The 11,042-nt window shown below is 35.9% G+C and overlaps 1 protein-coding gene across 1 annotated transcript in view; it reads right to left on the bottom strand.

The window, feature by feature from the left end:
* The window catches only part of RO60 (Ro60, Y RNA binding protein), a 33,641-nt gene that overhangs the window by 5,545 nt on the left and 17,054 nt on the right, over positions 1-11,042 (bottom strand). The window contains exons 2-8 of the mRNA XM_049867950.1: positions 9,334-9,930; positions 4,411-4,631; positions 3,584-3,730; positions 3,177-3,314; positions 2,423-2,539; positions 1,466-1,579; positions 1,102-1,248 (exon numbers count right to left, since the gene is read on the bottom strand). Coding sequence (XP_049723907.1) covers positions 1,102-1,248; positions 1,466-1,579; positions 2,423-2,539; positions 3,177-3,314; positions 3,584-3,730; positions 4,411-4,631; positions 9,334-9,913 — 1,464 coding nt within the window. The 5' untranslated portion in view covers positions 9,914-9,930. The remainder of the gene's footprint in view (positions 1-1,101; positions 1,249-1,465; positions 1,580-2,422; positions 2,540-3,176; positions 3,315-3,583; positions 3,731-4,410; positions 4,632-9,333; positions 9,931-11,042) is intronic.

The following is an 11,042-nucleotide window of genomic DNA, read 5'->3' as shown; positions in this document are numbered from 1 at the left end:
TGTCCGGGTATTCAGACATTTTTATCAACATCTCAAACACTGGGATACTGTGTGTGGCTATATATAAGGAATTCTCTGAATTATCAACTTGGCCTATGACTTTGATATCTACAATATTCACATGTCCCATGGAAGAACCTGTGTTATCCTCTACAGCTACAACTTAAAATGAGTTTTAAGAAAAACTAATTATTAGTGTGCACTATGTCAGACACTACAATAAGCTGTGTAAGTAATTTATCTAGTATCGTTGTAACAACTCAAAAAGTAAGTACTATTAAGTAATTTGCTCAAGTCCACAGTCAGCAGAAGAGACAGACTCAGGACTCAGAACCCAGGCTGTGTTTACTCCAAAATCTGTTCTCTTCATCTGAGGTTCTTTAACTCAAATGTGCATCAGCATTTCCTGCAAGGCTTGTTAAAATATAGATTGCTGATTCAGTTTCTAACTTAGCAGACCTTTGATGGTGCCCAGGAATTTGCATTTGTAACAAGGTCCCAGGTGATGCTAAGGCTGCTGGAGGAAAACCACACTGAGGACCACTGCTCTTCCTCAAGTTCTATTCCTGCTTCCGGTCACATTAGCCACATGTCAAGCGTTCTAAAGCCCCCTGTGGCTAGTGGCTATTATACAGTGCAGATATAGAACATTTCTGTCATTTCAGAAAGTCCTACTGGGGAGCACTGGTTAGAACATAGACATATCCATGAAACTTAAAACATAGATTATAGCTTTGCTTTAATTCTATGAAGTCCTTTAGCAAAGTTCTCACATGATACTTTAATTTTTCAAGTAGCAAAATGAATCATTCAAAAATTTCTAGCTAAGGTAAAATATTTATTTCTGTTGATTATTACTAAAAATACTGTTTGCAAAGGATATTATTAGCAATACATAGCATTGAAACAGGCTGAAAAAAACATTACGTATGTGTGGCCAATCCATTTCCGTATTCCACGCACTGCTGCATCTGTAACTGGCAGCGGATGCCTATCCAAAGGTACGGAACTACCTCTAGTAACACTTTTTGAAAAAGAAAAGGGGATATTTGAGAAATGAGTATTATCTGGGGTAAGAAAAAATATTAGGACTCATTCTACCTTCCGATACTCCCTTAGAGCAGCAGCAGGATGGATGCTTCCAGCAAAGGTCTCATTATCAGTGAACACGATGAAGACATCAGCAGCTGTGTTTGTCTTCTGAGCCCAGATCATTGGAAGAGAGCAATCAGTTCCCCCTGCAGGGATCTAACCAGAACAAAAACATGAATAAAATAATTGCTCTAGTTTCCATACAAACAATACTACTTTTTACATTAACTTTTTGTTTAGAGCCAATAGACAGGCCTTTCCAAAGTGCTTCTCATGAGAAAATTAAGATAAAAAAATTTATTTTCATAAATTGTATTTATATGAAACTGTTATATAATACATGTTAAGTAAACTTCATAAATTACTTTCTTACCTGATTCATAGCCATTAAAACCTCTTGTAAGGTCATATCTGCAGTAACTGGACATGGTACCATTTCATCTGAAAAAGCAACTATGTAAGAGTCTTTTTCTGTCCGTGTGACAACCTGAAAAAGTCGATGGTAGTAATTTTCAGCAGATTTTGAGGAAATGAATATAGTACAGTCAAACCTGTGAGAGCTGGAGCTAGATGGGACTGGTTTTTCTAGGTCTTACAAGTTTTCCGCCTTTGACAGGGTGAAATCTTCCCACTTTCCATGTCACTCATTTTAGTGGAAAATAGTTTTCCTTCTCTGACAGGTTTCCGCCTTAGACAGGTTCTGGCTTTCACAGGTTTTACTGTATCCAGAAGCTTATAAAACTTCAACTTTAACAGAAACGCTCAATGATGTTTATGTTATTACAAAACCTGTATTATACTGTTTTAGAGCTACAGTAACGGTAGTATATTTTTCAAAGTACTTTCATAAAGAAACCGGCTGTTGCAACAATCCTTTGAAGCAAATTGAGTATATATTCTCCTTCTCATTTTATTAAATAAAGAATAAAGTCACGGAAGAAAAGCTAAGAAGCTCCCCTATGATTTATCTGCTATCCAGTGACAGGCTGAACTGAAGTCTTTTGACCTGATCCTTGATCTTTAAGTTCTATATTCATTAAATAATGTTTCTAAGCATCATCTGCTTTCTCAAAAATAATATTTAATCTTTTATAGTAAAAACTAGAATTCCTATTCTTACAATTCTTTAGACATGGCCTTTTTTAATATACTTAAAATTTTGCTTTACAAAATTGTCTTGTTATAAAAGGACAGAAAAAAGTGCCAACTAAGTCGGAGAAACACAAATAAGTGAAAACGTAACTCTTGATCATGTCTAACTTCACAGTTTTGCCCTGTCCTAAACACTTTTTTAGAGGAGAAAAAAATTCTAGATTGTCTTAGTTCTCACCATGCACATTGCTGCAGCAACCGCACTAGCGTTGAGTATACTACCCAAAACTCTTTGGTTCATAGAAGCACTGACATCAACAGCCAGCAAGAAACGCTTTCCAGTTGGCTTAACTGTCTAAAGAGAGAACAAAATAAACAATCATTACATGCAATCACAGAAATTATAAGTAGACTATGTTTCTAACAAATCATATTTGCTTACCACCTTTCATTCAAAAGACTATCATAAAAGGGTTTCTGATATTTTGACAATTATTTCCAACATGCTTAGCTTTTACTAATGCTGTAACAAAGCAAGTAAGATAACCTGTGTACTAATTTAAAGAAGGAACCAGACACACACATATATTTTAAGTCTTTCTCACTGAATTCGAGTAAGAATTTCTAACAAGAAATTTTTAAAACCACATTGTTATCTTTTGGCTCTGACACAGGATTTCCATTCCTAAAAAATCACTCCCTATCAAAGCCGATGACATCTATTTATTGACTATGTAGAAAAGCAGAAGACAGAAGGTCCCCACAGGAATGCACATTTTTAAATGTGGCAATTTACAATTATCAAAATGATCTTAGGATAACTGGTTGCTGCTCAAAGGCAGGGAGAAATACTTTACTCATCAACCTACAAGATTCATCATATACCTTCATTTACATAAACTAAGGAAAAACAAATACCTAACCCAGAATGGTTTTGATTATTGATATGATCATTAAAATGTTTTTTATAAGATATTACATCAAATAAGTACCTTAAATGTTTTGTAAAAAGTGTCATCTAATGCCTTCAAAATTTCATTATCAGGTTGCCACTTCAGTTTTCCTCTGAGGCCATGCCCTGTTTTGTAAGTTTCCAGTGCAAGTAAAACATGAAATGGATGTATATGAGCCTAGAAACAAGACAATGGCAGAAAGTAAATGCAAAATTAAAGTCAGAAATAATAGTAATTATGTATCTTCCTTGCATTTTCATGTTATTTTTGTATCTAGTAAATATCTTTCAAAAAAAAAAAAAAAAGAGGACATATTAACCTTAGATTTAAAGGTCAAAATGCAATTTGGTATGAGAAAAATCTCAGAACATCTAACTGCATTTCCAAAATTTAGAAGCCAACTTTTGAAATTAGAAGTACTAAGAAAGGGCACTGAGAATGCTTACCTTTTTTAACAGTTTTTCATTACACAGTTTTTCACATACTAAAGACACTTCTGAATTTCCTGGTTCAAGCACTGAATTAGCAGTCATCTTTCCCAGATTCCTTAGTAACGCTGTAAGAGGCATTTCTTGCAACAAAGCCTTCCATACCTATTGCAATAACACAGGCAGAAGTTTAAGGAATTACAGGGAAATGAACTGGTGTTAATACAGTTATAATAATATTCATAATATATTCTTTAAGGCTTAAATCTGGGTCTCAGAACACTTTTGTTAAAGCTATGCCAACTGGTCAAAGGCTTATCAAATAAGCTAACTTGTTCTTTACTAGAATAAGGAAGTGAAGAATACTGAAAGAAACTGCATAGGAAAGTTTTGTTTTAACTGGCAACGCATATCATCTAGTGTATTTTCTGGAGTGGAACTATACTTACTGAATGCCAACTACACTCCAGGCATTTGTGAAAGGTGTTTTAAATAAACATTAATATCAAGATATAGTTACTTTCTTCCTTAAAAAAGAAGTAATGAGTATATAGTTGCACGTCTATCCTTTTTAAACATACAATAAAATTATTCATGTTTAATCACATAAACCAAAAAACAAACTCATTGCCATTAGTCAACTCTGACCCATGGCGGCTCCATGTGCTACAGAGTAGAACTGCTCCATAGGGTTTTCTTGGTTGTAATCTTTACAGAAGTAGGTCACCAGGCCTTTCTTCCGTGGCCCTGCTAGGTTCAAACCACCAAACTTAAGGTTAGTAGCTCAGCACTAACCATTTGCATCACTCAGGGACCTGTTTAATCACATACTATAATTTACTCACCTCTTTAGACTTTAAGTGATTTGTCAGAAGATGTTCTCTAACTAATCTATGCTCTTCTATTAGATGAATGACTTCTAGTTCATCTTTTGTTCGCTTAACTTTCTCTACAGCTTCCAGATACTTTAATAATTTTTCAGTTTCCACAGAAAGTGCTTTTTCCTTATACAATTCATGGACCTCTTTCCAGCCCTTTGTAATATATTTGGTCACAATGGCAAGTCCTTAACAAAATAAAGAATTAAAAAGACATGTAGGATTACCAGGTTAAAAAAATAGAACATGTTAACTGAGAATATATGATGTGATAGTCATAATATGAGACTTTGGGGGAAAAAAACTTATATCCTAAGTCATTTATTACAGATGTTTTTTTTTTTTGGAGACACCAGAATTAGAAATTTTGGTAGACAGTGCCTACTTCAGGTCCAAAATCTCAACACAATTTACAAGTGAATGGATCTATCTCAGTTAATCTTCTATTGACTTGTCCCTCTCAGGTACTGAATAAATATGCATTTTTGAATCGTAGAGATAAGTGAAGGTAAACAGGTAGGTAATTTTTATTTGTTTTTATAGCTGAGAAAGCATTATAAACCAAGTTTAAAAAAAAAGGAAAATGATTATAAGTATTTGTTCATTCCTTTTACAATTACATTTAATACCAGAAAAGAGCTTTGGATTGGAGGTGAGAGAATCTGGGTTCTGGCCTTAACTTTGCCAATAAAGAAACCACATGATCTTTCCTTAATTTCCACTTCTATAAAACATGGGGACTGCATTTTCAAATCCAGATCTCTACGAGGGTGAGCTGGCAGGTAAAATAAATAAGTGAAACAGGCACAGTGACATAATACAGTGATATAACAGGAAGTGGTTATGACTGCGTGTGGTGAACTGAAGAGAGTATGCCGAGATGAGCATTTCAGCCAAGTGCTGCTAAGAAAATGTATGTTCAAGAAAAGTTGTGGATTTTCATGGCAAGTCTTATTTTGTAAAATGCTGGCAAAGAATTAATTTTCCACCAAAATTATTGTGTGACCAAAATAAAATGTATCTCTAAGCTAGATTCAGCCAATGTGCTATTTCTGAACCTAATTTGAATAATTTCATCAAAAGTCAATATTAATATACAGGAACTTCTTAACTATTCTGACTTTTGCTATCTTCCAGATTTTGGTACAGAATCTCTCATATTGTCTTAAATGATTAATTAACTGTTCCATGTTAGCATAACTTCTACTTTGATTTTCCAATTAAAATAAAAAAACTTCTTAATGGTAATATGTGTCAACTTGGCTAGGCCATGATTCCCAGTATTTTATGGTTATCCTCCATTTTGTAATCTGATATAATTATTCTCTATTTCGTGATGTGTTGTAAATCCTAACCTCTATATGTTGATGACGTGGAAACCCTGGTGGTGAAGTGGTTAAGACCTATGGCTGCTAACTAAAAGGTCAGCAGTTCGAATCCACCAGGTACTCCTTGGAAACTCTATGGGGTAGTTCTACTCTGTCCTATAGGGCTGCTATGAGTCAGAACCGACTGGATGGCAACGGGTTTTGTATGTTGGTAAGGCAAGATTAGGTTATGTTTGTTAGTTGATGAGGCAAGATTAGAGTGTATCTTGAGTTAATCTCTTTTGAGACATAAAAGAGATTAAACAAGCAAGTGAGACTGCAGAGATGGGAGAAAAGAGATGCTAAAAGAAGAACAGCAGAAGCTAAAAGAGACAAGGACCTTCTCTCAGAGCTGACAGAGAAAGCCTTCCTCTAGAGCTGGCACCCTGATTTTGGACTTCTAGCCTCCTAAACTGTGAAAAAATAAATTTTTGTTTGTTAAAGCCACCCGCTTGTGGTATTTCTGTTATAGCAGCACTAGATGACTAGGACAACCCAGCTGTAGAATTGTCCTGGCTACACAGTAGATGCACAGTAAATACCTGATTAATTGGCTTAGTTTATTTATTATAAATGTGCATTTCAGCTAAGGCATTAAAATATTACTTATTTGTAGCTTACTTGGAGTTCGTTTCAAAATTCTTTTCAGTCTGAGAAGCTCAGGCATCCCTTATGGCTAAACATGAGATTGCTGGTATTACAAGGTTTCATTTTAGAATTGAAGAATTTTATATGTGAGAGTAAATTTAGGGTACATTTAATGCCTCATTTTATAGATCAGGAAACCAAAGCTGAAAATAATTATTTGCACAAGTTCAGAAACTAATTTATACAATTAGAACTAGCATGTAGGCAGTCTTCTTTTTAGTCCAGAACTCACTCCACACCACCATGTAGTGTCTTAATAAACAAACAAAGCTGGATCCCTACATCCTTCATATACAGAATCACAGATTTAAAAGTAACAAAATCACGTCTGTGTTAGAAAGAAAACCACAGGTAAATATTTTTATATTAGTCAGAAAAGGCCTTTCAAAACCTAAGACAAAATCTCAAAATCTATGAAGAAAAACAGTTAAGTTTAATTACATCAAAATCCCAAACTTCAGTATATTAGAAACACCCATCCCCCAAACTGAAAGACAAAGAACTAGGAAAAAATGCATGTAACGTATATGATAATAAATTATTAACTGCTATAACATGTATCCAACAGTACCTATCCGTAGGTGTTCAGTAAATCTTTCTTGAATGAATGAGTAGTAACCATGATCAATATTAAAAAACAATAGCAACCCAATGGATAAAAGATCAAAGATACAATATAATCCACGGAAAAAAATACAAATAATCAGCACATAAAAAAAGAGTACTCCCAAATTGCAAATTCAGATAACTTTTTCACCTAACCACTAAGATTAAAAACATTAATGATACTTAGTCTTCAAATGTGGGGAGACTGGTCACTCTCATATACTATCTGTGGAAATGTAAATTAGTTCTGCAGTCTTTAGAATTACCTTTCAAAACATAAAATTTATATGCCAATTCCTTTGTTCCAGTATTTCTATTTTATGATTTAACCACTATAGAAATATGTCTTGGGTTGAACTTTGTCCCCCTAAAACCGCGTGTATCAATTTGGGTGGGCCATGATTCCCAGTACTGTGTGGTTGTCCTCCATTTTGTCATTGTAATTTTATGTTAAAGAGGATCAGAGTAGGATTATAACATCATTACTAGGGTCGCATCACTGACCCTATGTAAAGGGAGTTTCCCTGGGGTGTGGCCTGCACCACCTTTATCTTACAAGACATAAAAAGGAAAGGGAAGCAAGCAGAGATCTGGGGACCTCATACCACCAAGAAAGAAGCACCAGGAGCACAGTGCTTCCTTTGGACCTGGGGTTCCTGTGCAGAGATGCTCCTATACCAGGGGAAGATTGACTAGGGCCTTCCTCCAGAGCCATCGAAAAAAGCCTTCCCCTGAGGCTGATGCCCTTAATTTGGACTTCTAGCCTACTACATGTGAGAAAATAAATTTCTCTTTATTATAGCCATTGACTTACGGTGTTTCTGTTAACAGCAGCACTAGATGACTAAGGCAGAATTTTTACACAAATTATTTCATTGCAATATTTTCTAACAGTAAAAAAAAAACAAAAAAACTGAAACTACCTGTCTACTAGTAAGACACTACTTAAATACATTATATCTATACAATGGTATATATACATACAACTATTTCTGTTGGCCTGGAAAACTATTAATAATATACTTTTAATTGAAACAAAGAGGATAAATAATAGGGTTTTATAAAAAAAACTTAATATACGGTACTATATGTTAAGGAAAAGTTTGAACTAAGATATACTATATGTACTGATTTTTTTTGAAGGGACAGACTTCCACTTTCTGCATGATAAATTTCTATATTCAACTGTTTTTAAAAATCATGTAAATGCAGTAAAGAATCAAAATATATATGTGCCTGCATATATAAATATATCCAATAATTTATTTCTTAAGTTTCATTTGAAAAAGTCCATTTATAGCCAAAAAGTGATGAATTAGACATTATCTGAGGACATGCTGTGCACAAAGATATTACTATACAGTAAAATCTGCAAAAGCCAGAACCTGTGTAAGGCGGAAACCTGCTAGAAAATGAAAACTGAAATATTTTGCACTAATAGAGAGCGATAGAAAAGTGGTAAGCTGCACCCTGTTGAAGGTGGAAAATGTGTGTGACCTGGGAGAACAAGGCAGTTCTGCTGAATTCTGGCTCTCAAAACAAACCGTCTGCTGTCGAGTCAATTCTGACCCATAGCGACCATACAGCAACCCCATAGACATAGAAAAACAATGTTTTCTGGCTGATTGCCTGGAAGCAATTAACATCCTAAATTGCTATTTAAGTTCAGCACTATTTCAGGTAGCCTTTGGGTTCTATGGAACATATATCCCAGGAAGACCTGTGCCAAACCTAACCCGTTGCCATCGAGTCAATTCCGACTCGCAGTGACCCTACAGGACAGAGTAAAACCGTCCCATAGAGTGTCTAAGGAATGACTGGTGGATTCAAACTGCTGACTTTTGGTTAGCAACCACTATGCCACCAGGGCTCCTCTAGGCAGATAGGGAAGAAAATGATAAGAGGCTAAAGAGTGTAGCCTGAGTGTCTGCCACCTAGTGGAAAGGAGCTATTTTCCCTTCCACAACATTCAACTTGTCCATGTTGCTTTCATGGTCCACAGTCCCTTACATGAACATTTGAACAAGCATGGTTAACATTTTAAGATTTAGAATATTAACCTGCAAACTGTCATTTAATTCTTGATTATTAACCTCTGGCTAGCTTGTGGTAAGTTTTTAGTTCTAGGTTGGCACTAAAAATATTTGAATATTATGTTTTGAGAATTAAAGGTTATTTCTGGAAAATATACCACTGTCTATGTCAAATAAAAATTTGCTATTTATTGGAATGCCCCCCTCCCCTGCCCCAATGAGGATCTTATGCTTACCTTCACTGGAAGGTTTAAGATGTGACAATCTTAACAGATCTTTGTGAGACCAGCCATTTCTCTGTTTATATTTTGTAACTGCCAGGGCAAGGGCCATGCCACCTTTTTCATTGTACCAGTCTGCTACAGCCTTCCGGAGGGCACGACCCCACATACCACATTTCATGCTTTCCTTCAGATCTTTCTTAAACTGGATAAAAGTAAAGAGATGTGTAGGAATACGACAAACTTCAGAGACAGCTTTAAATGCTGCTTGTTTTGTGCCTATGTCAGAACACTGGGAACAAATAGCAAGTGCAAAGAGCATAGGCTCCTGCTTTGCGGTTCTGCCTTCTTGACTAAACAACTTTATTTCCTGTATCACTTCACATCCTCTGCCATCTTCAATCAATCTAATTAAAGCTTCAGCATTTTCAAGGCCCAGCTTCTGTTCTTTGATATAATAAGTCCCACCTTCAGAACCAAAACATAAGAACCGGTGTAGTCGATTCATGTCAGTGACTTGCCATACATATCCATCTTCAGAATTGGCTATCTGCTTCTCATTCAGTGGTTGCATTTGGTTTACTGATTCCTCCATTTGTTCTTTTAGGAAGACTATCAAAAAACAAAAAATTATAGCTAGATTAAACATAGCAAAATTACAAAAAGGAAAGCAATATTTATTAATCTATGCTTATTAAAATCTGTCATGGAATTTTTAATTTAAAAATATGTCTTGAACTCAGTTCTTCTAATGTGAAATCAATGTTACAAAAAATTAGAAAAGGCAGAAAAAACGTATGACTATCCAGAGATGACCACTTAAAGTAGTTTTATAAAGTGTTTTTTTAAATAAATTTTATTGTGCTTTAAGAGAAAGTTTACAAATCAAGTCAGTCTCTCACATACAAACTTATATACACCTTACTACATACTCCCATTTATTCTCCCCCTAATGAGTCGGCCTGCTCCCTCCTTCCAGTCTCTCCTTTCGTGACCATTTTGCCAGTTTCTAACCCCCTCTACCCTCCCATCTCCCCTCCAGACAGGAGATGCCAACATAGTCTCAAGTGTCCACCTGATACAAGTAGCTCACTCCTCATCATCATCTCTCTCCAACCCGTTGTCCAGTCCATTCCATGTCTGACGAGCTGGCTTCGGGAATGGTTCCTGTTCTGGGCCAACAGGTTTGGGGACCCTGACCACCGGGGTCCTTCTAGTCTCAGTCAGACCATTAAGTCTGGTCTTTTTATGAGAATTTGGGGTCTGCATCCCACTGCTCTCCTGCTCCCTCAGGGGTTCTCTGTTGTGTTCCCTGTCAGGGCAGTCATCGGTTGTGGCCAGGCACCATCTAGTTCTTCTGGTCTCAGGATGATGTAGTCTCTAGTTCATGCAGCCCTTTCTGTCTCTTGGGCTCATAATTAACTTGTGAGCTTGGTGTTCTTCATTCTCCTTTGATCCAGGTGGGTTGAGACTCCTTGATGCATCTTAGATGGCCTCTTGCTGGCGTTTAAGACCACAGACGCCACATTTAAGAGTGGAATGCAGAATGTTTAAAAAAAAAAAAAGATTTTATTTTGCCAATTGACTTAGATGTCCTCTGAAGCCATATCCCCAAACCCCTGCCCCTGCTTTGCTGACCTTTGAAGCATTCAGTTTATTCAGGAAACTTCTTTGCTTTTGGTTTAGTTTTACAAAGTGTTTTTGTTTTGTATTTCTATTTTTAC

Source organism: Elephas maximus, chromosome 24 (genome assembly GCF_024166365.1).
Source record: "Elephas maximus indicus isolate mEleMax1 chromosome 24, mEleMax1 primary haplotype, whole genome shotgun sequence".
NCBI lineage: Eukaryota > Metazoa > Chordata > Mammalia > Proboscidea > Elephantidae > Elephas > Elephas maximus.
This window is presented reverse-complemented; position numbering and strand designations above follow the sequence as displayed.